General features: G+C 49.3%; 2 protein-coding genes across 4 annotated transcripts in view; one reads left to right on the forward strand and one right to left on the reverse strand.

The window, feature by feature from the left end:
- The window catches only part of NRAP (nebulin-related anchoring protein), a 66016-nt gene extending 49365 nt beyond the window's left edge, over positions 1 to 16651 (forward strand). For both annotated transcript variants that reach the window (XM_012663924.1, XM_012663925.1), the window contains 10 exons: positions 19 to 123; positions 451 to 558; positions 1398 to 1709; positions 7094 to 7198; positions 7983 to 8081; positions 9398 to 9502; positions 13131 to 13238; positions 14625 to 14936; positions 15675 to 15806; positions 16381 to 16651. In XM_012663924.1, coding sequence (XP_012519378.1) covers positions 19 to 123; positions 451 to 558; positions 1398 to 1709; positions 7094 to 7198; positions 7983 to 8081; positions 9398 to 9502; positions 13131 to 13238; positions 14625 to 14936; positions 15675 to 15806; positions 16381 to 16485 — 1491 coding nt within the window. In that variant the 3' untranslated portion in view covers positions 16486 to 16651. The remainder of the gene's footprint in view (positions 1 to 18; positions 124 to 450; positions 559 to 1397; positions 1710 to 7093; positions 7199 to 7982; positions 8082 to 9397; positions 9503 to 13130; positions 13239 to 14624; positions 14937 to 15674; positions 15807 to 16380) is intronic.
- Positions 16498 to 17726, reverse strand: part of HABP2 (hyaluronan binding protein 2) — a 32865-nt gene continuing 31636 nt past the window's right edge. The window contains exon 12 of one of the 2 annotated variants that reach the window (XM_012663926.1): positions 16498 to 17252. In XM_012663926.1, coding sequence (XP_012519380.1) covers positions 17088 to 17252 — 165 coding nt within the window. In that variant the 3' untranslated portion in view covers positions 16498 to 17087. The remainder of the gene's footprint in view (positions 17253 to 17726) is intronic. The other variant, XM_012663927.1, reaches the window with a different exon arrangement.

A 17726-nucleotide genomic window follows, 5' to 3' on the forward strand; every position in this document is an offset into this window, starting at 1 on the left:
TTTTTTTTTTTTGCCCAGCGCCTCTATAAAGCAGCTGGAGAGGATGCAAGACACCAATACACAATGACCCTAGGCCTGCCCGAGTTCATCCGAGCAAAAATGAACGCAGCCAATCTGAGTGACGTAAGCCTTTTGTTTTTGCTTAAGTTCAAGCATGCTCCAAAACCATGTCTCTCTGTATCTGTGAAGTCATCTAACAGTGACCTTTCTGGCCTTCAGAGAAACTTTTACAAATGTGTATTTTTTAGATGTCCATGTTAAATATACCTTCTCACAACTGTGAGTACATATGTGTATTCAGAGGCCACTACAGGGGGTGTGTGAATGACACTTTCTCCACCAAATAGAAATCAAGCCTGGAACACTTTGCTACAAATGAAAGGGGTAGCCTTTGTTCATTGATCCATATGATTTTTTTTTAAAGAAAATTTACATGTGTTCCCACTTTAGGCAAAATACAAGGAATCTTGGCATAATCTTCGTGCTCAAGGCTACAAGCTGACAACAGAGGCTCTCCCCTTCCAGGCTGCCCGGGCCTCTGGAGATATAGCCAGTGATGTGAGTCAAATGCTTTGACCTTCCATCTTGCCTAATTTCTGTTAACTTCATGTAAAACAATGTCTGTGGCTGGTTTTCCTGAATTAAAGCAAATCTGTAACCATGTGAGACAGGATGTCACCTGCAGAATATATCAGTTATGAATGAGATTCTTTGGCGGAGGTTGGGAAAGAAAGGCTCCGTTAATCAGAAGCTAAATTCAGGCAAAGGTCTCCAGCAGGAAGATTGCGATTTATTTCTAATTGCAACATCTAGGCAACAGTTCTCCCGTGATGCATGAACTGCCTGTTTTCTAATGGCACCCAGAATCAGGAGAACTCTCGCTGGAAATCGCGACGCAGCTGGAACGCATCTCCCTCTTGGCTCTCTGTAGTTTCACGCATTGGTGTCAGGATTTGCCAGCTGTGTTTCAGCCACTCTGTTGATAACGTCCGTAGCTTTGGGACATGAAGGTGACTTTTTCTTTCCCACAAACAAATCACAGAAAATGTGGACTTCAAATAAACGGATCCTGTCTTCTGGGTTTAATGTTTTGCCAAGTGCTAATAGATAAAGCACAAGTTTCTCTTTGACTCTTTTTGATAAATTCCTTTTGGCCATAGGACACATAAGGGGAGTAGGGCCTTTGCTTTGGTTCTGAGGATCTGATTTTAATTAGATAGGAAAAATGGAGCGATGTTTTAATTGTTCGTCCCCCAGGGAGGAAGGCACGCTCTCGGGCCAACCCCTCTGTGGTTTTTCTTATAATCATCACCTCCTAGCGTAAGAACAGGTGATTTTTCTAGGGTCTGCAATGAAAATGCACAGATGTAATTTGACTGGTGGGTCTTCCCTTCCAGTTTCTCTATAGACATGACTTTGTGAAGGAGCGAGGGAAGCTCATCGGGGTCCAGAGTGTCAGTGACGACCCCTGGCTCCAGCACTGCCGGTGGATGGGCCAGCTGCAAAGCGAGCATCAGTACAAGAGGGAGGCGGCCAGCAGCCAAGCCCAGTGCCACCTACCCATGGACATGGTGCATCTGGTCCACGCCAGGAAGGCCCAGGCCCTGGCCAGTGACTACGACTATAGGACACAGTGCCACGAGTTCACGGCACTGCCCGAGGACCTGAAGATGGCCTGGGCCAAGAAAGCCCATGCCCTGCAGAGTGAGGTAGGGGTCTTCATGGAAGGCAAATCAGCCCCAGCCTTCCTCCTCCCATCAAGCCTGGGTGTAAATCTCTGCTTTATCCTTAGCCTTTTGGACCCTCCCCTCCCCACCCACCCCCCAAACGATGACTTGCGCAGTTTATGTCATCTAGACTGGAATCATTCATCCAATCATTCAACAAAATTTACTGAGCACCTACTATGTGCCAGGCACCATTCTCGGCCCTGGGAATACAGCAGTCAACAAAAGAGCCAAAAACAACTGTACTCATGAAACTTCCATTAGACTGGAGGGAGATAAACCATGATAAATAAGTAAAATATATAGTATGACAGATGGGGATACATGATATGGTGACAAATAGAGCAGGGAAGTGAGGTAGGAGGGCGTGTGTGTGTGTGTGTGTGCACGTGTGTGTACATGCACATGTGCCGTTTAACATGGGGCGTTTGGGGAGTTCTCACTGAAAAGGTGACATTTGAGCAAAAGCCTAAAGGAGAAGAGGGAAGGGGATAGAGCAGTCCAGGCAAGTAGAATAGCAAGTTCAAAGGCCTTAGCAGGAGCAGCCGTGGCATGTTTGAGGCCAGACTGAAGCAAGTGAGTGACTGTGTTGGGGGGTGTCACGGGGGACGTGGTCAGAGAGAGAACAGGGTCTGGGCTGTGCACAGTAAGGATGAAGGTGATGATACGACAAGAGTAATGTAACCAGGGCTGACACTTTTGCTTGTGTCCTCGCTACAGCGCTCTGAGGTGGGGGACAGCTGTTACTCCTATTTTGGGGATGAGGTCACATGGAGGTGCAGTGGGCTGGCTCCAGAACCCACACTCTTACCCATCCTGCTGGGTGGGTGTGCCCCTCGTAGTGCAGGTACAGACCCTGAGGCCCACAAAGGGGAGGTCCTGCCCCCAGCAAGGACACCAGGTAGGAGCCCCAGCCCCTCCCACATCATGGGGGAGGTTCCGGAGCCAGACTCCTGGAATTCCAATCCCAGCTTTGCCACTGGCTGGGTGAACTTGGACTAGTCCACGCCCATCCCAAGCCTCAGACATGGTAACAATGACGTGGGACATGGGACATGATGATGACAATGGGATTACGGCACACCGTGAGGCAGGACGCATGGTGGAGCAGGCACCGTGCCTCACCTGGTCTCTCTGGGCCCCACAGCAACCCCAGGAGGAAGGTGCTCTCATTTTAGAACATAACCTGGTATCTGTGTCAGAGTTTCTCCACTTCTGCACCCTTGACGTTTTAGGCAGGATAATTCTTTTTTGTAGGAGCCTGTCCTGTACGTTGCAGGATATGTAGCCACATCCCTGTCTCTATCCTCTAGGTGCCCAGAGCACCCCCCAGTGTGACAACCAAAAATGCCTCCAGGTACTACCAAATGTCCCTGGGGGACAAAATTACCCCCCGCTGGGAATCCAGTTCTCACTTGAGAACTGCTCTGTATGAAGCACTTAGCACGATGGCTCGTCCATAGAAACTCTAGAATAAGTTTAGCTGTTGGAATATGTTCCCTGCACCAACCCTCCCAATTCTGGTTGCCCTCAGGGCAATGGCTACTTTTAGTTTAATTATATATGGCGATAAGTGAAGTATTATAAACCCATAATTGATTGTTACTTACCATAACAATGACTTTATTATTTAATAACTTCATTATCATTTAATTATTAACCACCATTTGTTAGAACTACAACATCACATCAAGTAGAGGGTGGAGTAGCGTAAGTTCACCTGGGCCCCCATCAGGGGTTTAGTTGCAGCAGTGCCAGCCCAAGTTCCACCTGCAAAGTCCTTCCACTTGCTGGAGGGTGATTTTGAGACCACCCCCCCCCAAGGAAGAGCTCACAGCTTGACGCTCTGGTGCCTAACCAGGGACCCTCTTGTCAATGGTCTGTTTCTTGGAAGAAGAGAAACCTGCTGGGATAGGACAGGGCCCTGAGGAAGATACAGAGGCCACCTGGGAGGGGTAAGGGAGGGAGAGGTGGGAGTGAGGACATGTGTGTAGGAAGCTCAGCTTTGTCCCTTACTGCCTGTGCGTCCTTGAGTGATCACTTCACTTTCTGGGCCTCCATCTCTCAGTCGGAAAAGCAAAGAGGTTCAATTTGATCCCTGATCTCAGACTTTTGAAATTCATGGGAAAATGTTTTTTTTAAATGATGGGATCAACACAATGTCAGATTTTATTTTACTAAGTGACGAAAAGGAAACTAGCCACCACCTCAAGCTACCATTTATGTCACGGTTATTTCTGAAAAAGAAAGGAGATTTTAACACTAAAAAAAAGAAGAGAGAACATAACCTAAAAAGGAGAGTCCTTTTCGAGAAACAGTAGTTGGAGATCTTCTACTGACATTTTGAAAGCAGGATATGTCTTAAATTTTTGAATGCTAAGAAGTTATTGCTTAAGTTTTAAATTACCATATTATGCTGTATGCATTGTTTCTGAAAAATGAACTGGTTAATTTGGGAGCCTGGATTCCAAGAGACCATGAACAGTAGACCCCAAAATGTTCAGTTGATTCTGAGACCTCAGCTTTATTGCAGCCACTATTAATAGCCCAATTTTCACATGGATATATTACATAGAAAAGAAAGCGGATGCTCGCAGGACTTCAACTGAGCAGCCCCGGCCTTCAGCTGCTTCTCCTGCCAAGAGTTGCTCACCTGGGGGCTGAGCTCCTCGAGGCTGTGACTGCCCGCGTCCTCAGCCAGGGCCAGGTGCTAGTTCCATCACCTCTAGGTGCTTTCCAAGTCTGATAGTCCATTCTCCTCCACAGTCTCACACTGGGGCTACAGGGAGTCCTCAAAGGCACATGCAGGAACTGTCACTGTCCTAGGGACAGTTTACAGCCATGTGACATGAGGCAGACTCCTTAGGCTCTCTGGGCTTCAGTTTCCTCATCAGAATTAACAGCAACAACAATAACAGTAGCTAAAATTTATGGGATGCTAACCCCAGGCCAGGCATTAGTGTAAATATTTTGTGCGAACTGTCCCATTTAATATCTAGGTAGGTACTAGTATTACTCCTATTTTTACAGATGCGGCAATAAGATAGCAATAATCTAAGTAGCTTGCCCAAGGCCACAAGCTGGTGGGGAAATGTCATGCCCAAGACCATGCAGTTTATTAAGAGGCAATGTGGGCCTTCCAGCTCTTGTCTCCTGACTCCTGGGTCAGTCTCTTTGGCTTCTTCAGGTGGCTGGATTATTAACTCTGGTACTCTGGCTCCTGCATCTTAACCACTCCCGGTGTGGCTTCACCCACAGTATAGCAGCTGATGGCTCTTTTGAGAGTCTCAGCAATCATTTGAAATTGTTCTGGGGATGAGAATAACCTCTCCTTTGCAGGATGGTGTGAGGACTGAATGAAATGGTGGGTCCAAAGCAAACCCCACCCTGCACAACGTAGTGATTATAGTGTTTCTTATTAACATGAGAAAGATGTTCTTTCCCCCAGGTACCTCCTGGGTGCAATTGTTTGCATCTTCCCACTGTGTTAGAACTCAGGCAGTGAAGGCTGCAGCTCTTGCATTTGCAACACAGTGCTCCAAGATGGGGGTGCCAGGAAACTTCACGTGGGAATCAAACGGTGGCTTCCAGACCTTAGGACATGTGAAGGGAAAGAACAAGGCTGCCATTTGGGGAAGCCAGATTCAGTCGGGCAGCTGGGGATGGTCTCTCATTACCTTAGAATTCTTCTTCGAAACCACTTTTGGTAGCAGATTCTTCTCGACTTCTCTCCCCTCTCCTCTTCTTTTATCGTGAAGTCTGGGGCAGGTGTGTTGTTTTTAGGGTCTGCGTGAATAGTCAAAGCTGGGCTGGGAGCTGAGATATCAATAGATGATCCATTTATAAGAGAGTCTGAGGCACAGTCAGATCTTTGGGGAACCTGCATCTTGCTTTCTGACTTACCTGGATCGTACTGTTCAGCTCAACAAAAGGCAAGTTGAAAGCACGCTCCCCACTTCATCTCGCTTATGAAAGGAGCAAGGCCTGGCTGTGAAGAGGCCCTGTAGGATTATTCTCTCCAACTTAGAAATTTATCCAATTTTCTCTGTTCTTTATCAGAGTGCAAGGCAAAAGCTTTGCCAGTGTAGACTGAAAGATCGCGGTGTAAAAAGCAATCTTACTGACATGGGGTTTTGAAACCTGCTCCCAAACCTGAGTGATGTCTCCCTTCACCAGTTGGAAAGCAGAGTCGAATTTGCACAGGGGCATTAACAAGCAGACAGTAGATCAGAAACGGACCCTCTTTGAGGCCAGCTGTGAGGAATGCTGTGAATCCTGAAATGAAAGGAAACTAAAAAGGCCGAGAGGCTGATTTCTGGAGTGATATTTTGCGTTACGGCACAGCTTATATCTAAATTAGAGAAATGCCGTCAACTTCATTTAGATCCAAATCTTAGATTTCCTTAGAGAGGCTTTTTTCCACCTTTAAAAATGCCTAATTTCCATAAAGAGGAGAAGCAAAGCATTCAGGAGACTGTCTCATTGCAGGTAACAGTGGGCAGATCAGGGAATGGTAATCACATTGAACGTTCGAGGAGGCTCCCGATCGTGTCTTAAAGTGTTATTTATTGTTGTCTCCCAGAAACGAGGCTATAGCCTAATCTTCTGAGCCCTTAAAATGAGGAAAGACAACAAGGCTTAGCCCATTTTTGTAACATAAGCAAATCATCACAACGATTATGGGGAGGAAGAGGTAAACTGAGGCACGAATAGATGAAAATGGCTTACTCACTGTTAGCTAAGTCCTGCTGTCACTGACTCTAACCGCCTCTGCTTCCACAACCACGAGAGCAAAAATCTAACTTAAAGGGTGGCTCTTGTCCCTCCCTGAGCCCTCAGGTGTTTTCATGAGAACAGAGGGGTTGTTACCACCTTCAGGTAACACAGAGAGAAACTGAGTCACATTTTTGGTAAAGTGGTTTGCTCAGAGCCACGGCAGGTTGGACCCAGAGCTCAAAGCCTTTTATCAGCTGAATAATGGGCAGAATGTTTCTATTTAGGCAGGCGGTCAATCGTCTCACTGGCAGAATGAAACAAAACAATCCCAGCTGATGCTTGGATGTGAGCATGTATCTGAGCTCTCTCTTTAAGTGATCGTTGGCACAGGTCCTTACTTTCTGCTCCGAATCCTGCTGATTCACTGGTGGAGCCTTCTTGTATCTTGTGCGTGATCCGTTATCTAATTCCTGGCGGAACACACTAATTCAAACCGTCTGACTTGAAGACATGCAGAATGAGCTTCCGATGGAGATGGTGAAATGTGATGGAGCCTTATTGCAAACGCTGTGACAAATCAGGGATCTTCCTGAAATGCCCTCGCAGTCTTAGGCACTCTCTGATGAAAGCCCATGATGTTCTTCCTGCAGTTGCGCTACAAGTCAGACCTGATCGGCATGAAGGGCATAGGGTGGCTGGCGCTGAGATCCCCACAGATAGAGAGTGCGAAGAAGGCTGGAGCACTCATCAGCGAGGTACCGTCAACCTGTCCCCACCAGGACTGACAAGGACAACCTAGCATCTCCTTTTAGAGGGGGAACCTGTTTAAGTGGTGGAGATGCCAAGAGGGCCCCATGGCCACTGGACTCCCAGTGTTTTCTGGGGCCGGTTGCAACCATATCTCAAGACAGAATGAAATTTCCTTCCAAATGAATTCACTGCTGGGGAACTAAATGCATGCTGTATTCGTAAAGTTCTCAACAAATACATTATGTACAATTATGATCTAAACTGGCCCATTATTTTCCTCGAGAGGGGGAGGAATTGGCCACCCACCTAATGAATTTACTCACAGTGTCCAGTGTCCAGGGATTATCTGATTTCAGGTATCACAGAGATAGTTACATTAACTGAACTCTCCACGGTACTGACGGCCTGGGGATCCCTGCCCTGGCCTCTCCTTGAGGGGGACACTGCCTTCTTCAGTGTCTTAATAACTGCACATATTTGGACAGGGTTGGAGCAGAGCCACACGGATGCTAAATCCCATCTTTTACTGAATTCCCTTATTGTAAGAGGCCATGGTGTTTTGTAGCCTCTTTCTTCAAGAGAGTAAATACCTATAAAATATTCCTTGTCACAGAGGCAGCTTGAATCTTTTCCATGCTCTCGATTGTTAGGAGCCCAGCGAGAAGGAAGACCTGTTTTCCAACAATGTCAGTGGCACGTTTGGTACGGAGGAGGCAGGGTGAAGCTGCATCCAGAAAAGCGTATGATGTTTGACTGTGTTTTGTGGGAATCTTTGTCTTTCTCTTACAGACCAAATACCGTGAAAAACCAGACAGTATCAAGTTCACCACGGTGGTTGACTCCCCAGACCTGGTTCATGCCAAGAACAGCTACCTGCACTGCAATGAGGTGGGTCCTTGCTCGTCATTCATCTAAGGTGTGCACTGCTGCTCAGTGGTCAGTGCCTAAGGACATGGGCCCTGGACAGATGTGGGTGCAAACCTTCTGTCTACTGCCTGGGTGATCTTGGGCCCTTTACTTAATCCCTTATAACCTTGGTTCCTTTATTTGAAGGATGTGGCAGGGGGCAGATAATGACAGCAATCATTTCATAAGATTAAAGGAATTAAATGAGGATTAAACAGATAAAAGCACATAAATCCTTTAGCAAGTACCTGGAACATAGTAGGTCCTCAATAAATGTTCCTGATTATGGCTTGATTCATAATCACAATGATAATAATGCCAGGTATTATTGATGAACCTTTACCAAACGCTAGATCAGATGCATCTTACTTGCTGATAGACAAAAATGGGATTAAAAGCTTAATATAACCCAGTCAGAAAAAAACCCAGCTATACTCAAAGCTTCTGTCTGCTTTTCCTCTTTGTGTAATTTAGCCCCATTTCCTCTCGCCTGTATCTATTTTAAGGGATAGGAAGTTAAATATTTTTTTCCCTGAAATTGTCAAGGGATTCAATTCTGCCCGCACAGTGACGAAACTGTTCCATCCTCACAGAAAGCCCGAATGCCGTACTGACTGGTTCACGTTTGCAAAGCCCGAATTAAATTTGGGAATGGATCGAAATATTCTAGTTTCATCTCTAAAAATAGATGAGACACAAACATTTCCTAAAATTGTTTGCAATTCTTAAATTACTGCTCTAAAAATAGCAGTCAAGATAAAATTTGAGTTTTAAAGTTGTGTGTTCCTGGGACTGAGGTAGACTATGACAATTTTAATTTCTTGAACACATATTAAGTCATTTTATAATAAAAAGGACTTATTAGCTATGTGTATTATTGTTATCACCATTATTACTATTAATGCTAAACAACAAAGGCATTGAGGCTATATCTCGTTATTAGTAAAAAGCATGTCCAATGCTCAGTTGCAAAGATTCTCTGAAATATCTACACATCTTGTACTGTGTAAAACACACAGGTATGGCAAACAACAATATTGGTTTGTGGCCCAGTTGGAGCAGATCTTGATGAATATTCTTAACAGGGACTGTTTAAAACCAGCCCCCCATCTGACCCTGGCTACAAAGGCACCTTCCATCAAACAGTGGGGTCTGGAGGGATATTCTCCATGGGCAGGGCTGGGTTCTGCCCTATCCGGTGGGCACTTGGATGGGAGGGACAAGAAGGAATCAGCTTTTCCCCCTGTGGTTTCAGCAAGTGCAGCTCTACACTTACCATGAGCCTGTCTTATCCACAGCGCCTGTATAGGTTGGGGGATGCTGAATCCCTGCACAGATACACCGTGATCCCCGACCACCCCGATTTCGCCCGAGCCCGCCTCAACGCGCTGCATCTGAGTGATGTAAGTGAACCAGTGGTTCCTATGGTGTGTGTCTATTTTTGTCAAATTATCTGTGCCCAACATGGATTTTGTTTGTTTGAAAGTCCTAGGAAGGAGGACTTGGAACAGAAAGAACACTGGAGTGAGAGTGAGACAAACTGCACGTGTGACTTTCAGTCGCTTTCCTCACTGGGACTCAGTTTTTTCACCTGTAAAATGGGAAGGAGGCTGAGCTAAACTGAAATTCCTTCCAGCTATAAAATTCTGATTCTGGGCGTGGCTCCAAAGACCTCAGTTGTGTGCTGAGTAACAGTCAGTGGGGTGGTCCCCTGGCCTGGCAGGTATAGACACCTGCTCTCTTGGTTTCCCAGACCCCTCTCCTTGGCCATTCAGAGGAGCATAACTGTAGAGACAGAGTCGTGCCGTCACACCCCACAGTTTGGAAAGATGCTGTGATTGGAGTCCGACCTGTCCAAATGCGGCTCGCTCCTTTGTGCATGGGACTGTGGCCTTCAACACTTTAGTTTTCCTTGGACGTGTGCCCTTTGCGTGCATAACCAAGACACTGTTTCCTAAACCCAGGCTTGTTGTTAGCAGGGGTTGGAGGCCCCTGGTTGTAATAGAATAGGCGGCCGCTCCGCCAGTGAAGCTCTGATCCTCGGATAACAGGTAGAGAGGCGGCAGAATCAAAAGACGCTGTCAGATCAGAATAACACAGGCCGAGTGTGTCGGGCTGGGGCAGTGTGGGGCCTCCCAGAGTCCAGGCATTCTTCCCTCCCTGGCCTGGCCATTGTGTCCTGGGGCTCCGTGCAGATCAACAGCTGCTGCCGTTCGCCCCAGAGGTGGCTGCCTCACAGGGGTTGGCAAGAGGCGCCTTCTAGTTAACGTGTGTATTAGTTTGTTGCATTTGTAAAGCCCTGTGGGATCCCATGCAGTGAATGCGACGGTGCTTTGTAAATATGAGTTATTATGACCATTTGATGCTTTTGAGGGATGTGCAAGGGATAATTTTAGAACAGCAGCTCCGGTGGGCTGACCTTCATCTGGGGAAGCAGGACCTCCCCCTCGGCAGAGCTAGCACAAAACATCCATCTCATTAATGCTTCCAGGATAGGGGGAGGCCAGGCCTCCATTTGAGGAGTTATTGGAGGCCCATAGCTGTGGAAACTGGAATAAAACTGCCGGTTCGCCTGGGGCCCAGCTTCAGGAGGACAGCCACCCCAGGTTGGTGAGAGAAGCATCTTCTCTCTCACAAGGGACGCCATCTGCAGAGTCCTGGAGCTGAAATTAGCCGCCAGGGTATGCGGATATGGAGAACTCATGGACCTCTTTTGAAAGAGCACGTTTTTGGGGGCGTGTAGAACACGCACAATTGGATCAAGTGCTCTGCGAGGAAGATGTGGAGGGAAAGTGACCTTCCTGGGCAAAGAAAGCCATTGAGATGTGTAAGGCAGCCGAAATAACTAAAAATCAAATGCCTCTAATGTGTGAGGACGAGGACAAAACTGTGCCCACTGTGATAAAGAAGTGGAACGCCCAGGGTTCCAAATCAAAGAGCCTACGGAATCTAAAGACTCCCAGTGGCAAGGCAAAAACCTCAACAGAATAAAAAAAACTCGGGGAGGAAGAGACCACAATCCAGCAAACAGTATACAGGGAGAAGTTGCCAGAAGAAGGAAGCCGGCGCGTCGGGAGACCCCCGATTTGGGCCACGCTTTCTAGTTGACCCCGAGTTACAGAGACGCAGAAGCTGAGGGGTGTTGGACACCTAAGCGGGGTGACGCTGGAGTTTGATGTTGGGTAAAGCTTGGCGTCGACCCCTAGCCCAGATCTGGTGTGGAGGAAGGACCTGCATCCCCCTTGGAGAGAGTAGTAAGGGTTCGGACTCCGTTTGCTACTCTGATATTTGTGGGGTCGCCACACCAGGAAGCATAATGCTATGGGGGATTGTTGCGCTGTCATTATCTGAGCGTTCCTGCCCCCTACGTGCCTTTCGGTCCGAGCTGCTAAACTCAACAGTGACCCAGTAAATCTAATCATCTTGGCTCTTGTTTGTGATGTGTCAATTAGGTGATTCTCCCAGCGATTAATGGTTCTGTATTTCCGGCAGAACCCAGAGGCGTTGGCGCCTGGTTTGTGGTGTTGGGTGCTGGGGCTGGAGGCAGTGATGGAGGTGACGGTGACCCGCAGTGCGTGGGAAGGATGAGGTCCGCCATGCTTGGCCCACGCACTCGGTGGTCCTCTCTGGTTCCAGGCCCAGTTGTGGGATGGGGTGGAGCACTTTGCCTTTCATCTGCCACTCCTCCTTTGCTCAGCGCCCCCAGTCCCCTGTAGAACAGAGCGTCAGCCTTGACCTCCATTTCCAGGAGACAAAAGCAAGGTTCTTAAGGGCCCCCTGACCTGCTGTAGCTCGCGGAACGCGTGAGCGACCGACACGGTCTGGGGCTGTCACTTTGTCGTCTGTTGGTGATGTGCCTCTCCCGCTGTCGCCCTTCTCTGTGGCGGAATAAAGCGCGGCCCTCCACTGGGAGCTCCAGATGACTCCTTTTATGGAGACATTCCCTTATCTTGAAAAAAATATTAGCTACATGAAGGCACAGAAGATTTTGATGCCTCTATCGGTGATGCGGGTCTACCTGAGGACTAAGAGGATATGATTACAGACTCCCAGAGGGCGTGTGAGAACAACTTGAAAAGGGAAAAAAATGAAAGAGGAAGATATGAAACACATGGGTCAGGTACTCGGTCAGGTTCCTGACAATAAATTTAATTCAGGTGAAGGCTCTTCGCTTCGTGCAGGCACCAGGGGTGTGTGTGAGATGCAGCATGCCTCAGAGTGCTGGTGTGGGACGCGACATCAAAGCCAGGCTGGGGGCAACCCCCGGAAGTCAGTGGAGCTAATAAACACATGGGTGCCAAGACCCAAGGAACAGCACTTGCAGCGTGTGGGAAGAAACTGGATTCTGGAAGTTTGAGTTCTGGTATCCAGAAGGTGCCAATCAGAGGCACCAAAAGTGGATACAGAGACAGGAAGGAGTGGGCAGGGGAGTAGCCAGTGAGCCAGAACCACTGACCTCTAGCCCTACAAGAGCAGGGCCTTGCAGTTGGGTTGGGGGCTCAGAGCTGAAGCCCTTGGTGGCCAGCCCGCCAATCCCAGAGCTGGGGAGTCCCCAGGACGGGCTCTGCCATCCTGGGAACCAACAAAGCAAAGGGTGCACAGGCTTAGGACCCACTCCTGCTGAGCACCAGCAGCACGCAAGACAGTGGTGTGACTCCCTGCTTACTCGTGTTTTTTTTTTTTTTTTGAGACAGAGTCTCACTGTGTTGCCCTGGCTAGAGTGCCATGGCGTCAGCCTGGCTCACAGCAACCTCAAACTACTGGGCTCAAGCGATCCTCCTGCCTCAGCCTCCCCAGTAGCTGGGACTACAGGCATGCGCCACCATGCCCGGCTAGTTTTTTCTATATATTTTTAGTTGTCCAATTAATTTCTTCCTATTTTTAGTAGAGAAGGGGTCTTGCTCTTGCTCAGGCTGGTTTCAAACTCCTGAGCTCAAACAATCTGCCCGCCTCGGCCTCCCAGAGAGCTAGGATTACAGGCGTGAGCCACCGCGCCCGGCCCTTACTCGTGTTTTTGTTTTCCCAATCTAGAAAGTCTACAGGAACTCTTGGGAGCAGACCCGGGCTGGCAGTTACGACTTCAGGCTGGATGCCATCCCGTTCCAGACTGCCCGGGCGTCCAGGGAGATCGCCAGTGACGTAAGGCCGCACGCTCTCCCTTCATCACTGATAGGTTCTACTCCGGTTTTCCCAGTTCTGCTGAAAGGCAAACCACCAGGACCTGTTAAGATTCTCTCTCTCTCTCTCTCTCTCTCTCTCTCTCTCTCTCTCCCTGCACCAAAACTGATCATGAACTGTATTTTAAATGAAAGCAAAAAATGGGTCCTATTTTCTAGGATCTTAGCCAAAAATTTAAGATCAGGGAGGGCTGTATTTTTGCTCCCTCTCTTTTAAGAGAGGCACTCTTAAAAGTTGATGAGTACCTAGAAATCAATGAACATGTGATTGATTGGTTTGTTGATTTGCAAGAGAGGGACTCCTTTTAGCTGGAGTGTGGTGTGATAGAGTAGAAAGAGATTGGGCTCTTGCCTTAGATTGACTTGAGTTCAAATCCTGGCTCAGTCACTTAGGAATTTGGCTGTTTGTCTTGGGCAAGTTGCTTCAGTTTTCTGAACTCAAATTTCTACGTCTGTGAAATAGGGATCTTGTCTTCTAGGACTGATGTGGAAATGAAAACAAAATGGTAGATGGTGTATGGCACATAACCAGTGTTCAAAACATGGCAACTATCATTATCAAAAAAGAGGGCGTCATTGACGAGACAAGTGTCCCACAGCACTAGATACGGGCTCACCTGGGAATGGTTTCTTGCTGGTTCACAGTGTGATAAGTACAGAAATCAGAGCGAGCGGGCATTTTTTGAAATGTTTTTAGCAATTAGATGTCACAGCATCCAAGTATGTGACCAGTGGGCTCATCTCACTGAGCAGGGTGAAGGCCAGTTTGGGTGTTGTCAAATGCACGTGGTACCACTACAGCCTCGTCACACGCAGTAGGACCACATATTGGTCTTTAATGCATTGTACATTTAAAAAGCAAAAAAACCCAAAAGTGGTCCTTCACTGCAGATGGTTTGAGGGGCCCTGGACTAGGTCTCTGAAAGCTGGAAAGACCCGAAGGCAGCGTGGCTGTGTGAGAACGGGCACGCTTCTCCTCCTGCGGGAGTGTTAATTACAGCAGCAGCAACTCCAATAGCCACCACGCAGTGGGCACGGGCTGGCACCAGACATGAAGCTCAGCCCCTGTCCGGTTGAATCCTCTCAGCCCCCCTGGGGGAAGTGCGGTAGATCATTTTCCCACTTTATCAGATGGGGAAACTGAGGCTCAGAGGGAGACTCAGTAACTAGCCCAAGACTACACAGCTAGGTCTGCTTAAACCCAAAGCTTGTGCCCTTCACCCACTCTCGAGCCTCCTGCTGAGAATCCCGTGGTCTGGCCCCCTCAGTGAGGCTGGCCCGGGGGAGGTGGGCACTGTGACACACCTGTGACACACCTGTGATGCGCCTTTGCGGCTCTGACTTGCAGTTCCGGTACAAAGAGGCTTTCCTGCGGGACCGGGGCCTGCAGATTGGCTACCGCAGCATCCATGACGACCCACGGATGAGGCATTTCTTCAACGTCAGCAGACTCCAGAGTGACAATGAGTACAAAAAGGACTTTGCCAAGAATCAGTCCCAGTTCCACAGCCGCACAGACCAGCCCGGCTTCCTTCAGGCCAAGAGGAGCCAGCAGCTGGCCAGCGACGTGCATTATAGGCAGCCCCTGCCCCAGCCCAGCTGCGACCCGGAGCAGCTGGGCCTGAAGCATGCGCAGAAGGCTCACCAGCTGCAGAGTGATGTAAGCCACCTTCCCCTGGTGTCTCTTCCATAGTCCCATGTACCATGTTCCCTTCTGGGGGGAGCCAGGCTGAGACAGAATCCAAGACCCCTAACATTTTGGTGCCAGAGGACTACTAACAATAACTATCGTTTCTTGCATCTGTATAGTGGGCCGGGCTCTGTGCCAAATGCTTTCTAAGCATTGTGCCACCTAATACAACAACCCCAGTACTGCCCCATTTTACAGATGAGGAACCTGCGGCTCAGAGAGGTTAAGTGACTTACTCAAGATCACACAGCAAATACAGGCATGCCTGAGCTATGAACCCTGTTTGATTTGACGTGAGAGCCAGGCTCTTGCTGGCTATGCTACACGGCTTCCAAGGGATCTCAGTAGTTACCTAACCCAGCCCGTGCCCTTTCCCTGGGAAGAAACTAAAGCCCAGAGAAGGGAAGTGGCTTCCCTAAGGCCACAAAGTGAGTTCAGTAGGAACAAGTGTCCCCTCCCCACCCCACTGCAGCTCCCATCCCTTGAATGGGACAAGTGCAAGGAACAGCAACGTGCTGGCCCAGCCCACAGCACGTGGGGTCCTCCATGCCCAGGAGCTCCTGCTGAAGGTGGATTTGCTCCCCTCACTCGGGCTTTACTGACAACAGGGTATTCCCCATCTTGTGGCTGCCTTTTTAGTCCTGTCCACTCTGTGGTCAAGCCACCCCGGACCCTGCTAACTTGATCCTCTTGCCTCCTTTCCCCAAGGTCAAGTACAAATCAGACTTGAACCTGACCAGAGGTGTTGGCTGGACCCCTCCTGGCTCCTACAAAGTGGAAATGGCCCGGCGGGCGGCAGAACTGGCCAACGCAAGGGGCCTGGGTCTCTGGGGGGCTTACGTGAGTAGCAAGCTGCCAACCCACCCTGGCTTGTAGGGCCGTGGGGAAAGACAAACTTGTTGTTTCTTTTCAAAGTTTATTTTTGGCCAAAGGTCAGCTAGCTCTAAAGAAGTGTGAAATGCAGCTCAAGCAAGGCGCCTAATTTCGTGGGTCTGAGATGACCGGGCAGATGACACGCGGGTTAAACTTCCTGCAGGGTTTTCTCTGAAGTCACAGCTATTAGTTCTGCAGAGGCAAACCTACCGGGGCGACATCAATCCCGGGCCAGGGCAGCCTGGGCTGCGCTGACTGCTTGCTCGTTACATTCTCGGAAAGGGTCAGGGACTCGCTGGCTACCACCGTCTGCATTTTGAACCGTACTTTGTTCAGGAGAAAGATGCCTCGTCTAAATGAGGGACTGGCTTTGTTTCTTTCTCATTCTTGCCTTGAGGATCCTTTCTCCTGGGGAGGGCGGAGGAGGGGAGCGGGAGGTGGGGGCATGAGCGTGTGTGATGCTCCCGGGGCGTCTTAGCATGTCCTGTGGGAGCAGGATGGAGCTTCATTTGAACTCAGGGGGGCTGTTTGATTTCTGCAGGGGGGGCCGGAGGCAGTGCAGGCTGGAGATCATCAGATGGGGGAGGTGAACCCGGATGCCATGGAGATTCTGCACGTCAAAAGGAAGAGGGCTCTGCCATTGTGAGTGAGCAGCGTCCACCCTGATTCTTTTGAGAGAGAAGCCAGCGGAGAGGACGTTTGCGCGCCAGAGACATGCTGTAGATGGCTTTGGTTTGGGCGAGCTGTGAAAACGGCCCACGAGCCCACCCAGATTTGCCTTTATTAAAGTAACAACTCTGAAAGCAAATGGAGAATGTTGTGTTTTTGGTTCTCTCTCGGATACCGAGACGTGGTTGGCTGGTTCTGTTCAGTACCTCGAGTGTCTGGGATGGGGAATAAAGGTGCACAGGTGACTCCCACTGGTGCTGGGCAATCTGTAGTCCGCGTTTGCAAATGTCCCAGGTGGAGGCAGTCTCTGTGAACACTGATTTTCTAGAAGGTACAGTTATTTCAAGGGCAGCAGACATAATGTATTTGTGTGGGTTCCATCGTTCCTTGGGTTACCCGGGAAGGCAGATGGTGCAGATGTTGGTCCAGGAAGGCCCAGGCCGCGTCATCTCTGCTTAGTGCATGGACTCTTCACTGCGTGGCCTCCTGGATGCTCCCAGGGGTGTCTGTGGCTGCCCTGGAGGCTTCCCCTTATCTGGCTGGGAGGAGAATGGGCTCCAAGGTTCAGAAGACAGGACCTTAGAAGCCACTCTCCCTTTGGATGGTGGCCTTGATCCAATCCAAGAACTTGGTCACTTGAGTGTACACCCCTGGCTTCTTCCCACATCCCAGACCCCAGCTCACGATGCCATAGACGTAGTAGGTGCCGTCCTTCTCACAGGTCAGGGGGCCTCCGGAGTCCCCCTAAGGGAAACAGAGGCACAAGTTCAGCCTTGTGAACCAGAATACACTTGGAGATGTCTCCACCTCTCCCCAGGGGGTGCTTCTCTGGAAAGCTGTGGCAAGGCCCTTCCCATGTGTCACACGAAACAAGACTCTAGAGGGAGAGAAGCTAATGCTGTCCTCCATCCCCGAGTCTGTGAGGGCTTGGCAGAGAAGCCACAGGGCTGCACTTCCCGAGTCTCAGTCATACCGATATTTACTGTGGGTTCTCAGAGGCCCTGGACTTGTTCCTTCGGGCAGCCAAGCAGGGAGTGGTCCCCTGCTGGAAGAAGCCCTTCCAGGGCCAGCAGGGCACACACAGGTGAGGGGGATGGAGACCCAGAGGCAGCATGACCTAGTTGTTCATCACAGTCTATGGGGACCTTCTGGGCTCCAAACCAGGCCCTACTGCTTGCCAGACATGTGGCCTTGGGGCTCAGTGTCTCACATTGTAAA

This window comes from Propithecus coquereli, unplaced genomic scaffold (assembly GCF_000956105.1).
Source record: "Propithecus coquereli isolate 6110/MARCELLA unplaced genomic scaffold, Pcoq_1.0 Scaffold84, whole genome shotgun sequence".
Taxonomy (NCBI): Eukaryota; Metazoa; Chordata; class Mammalia; order Primates; family Indriidae; genus Propithecus; species Propithecus coquereli.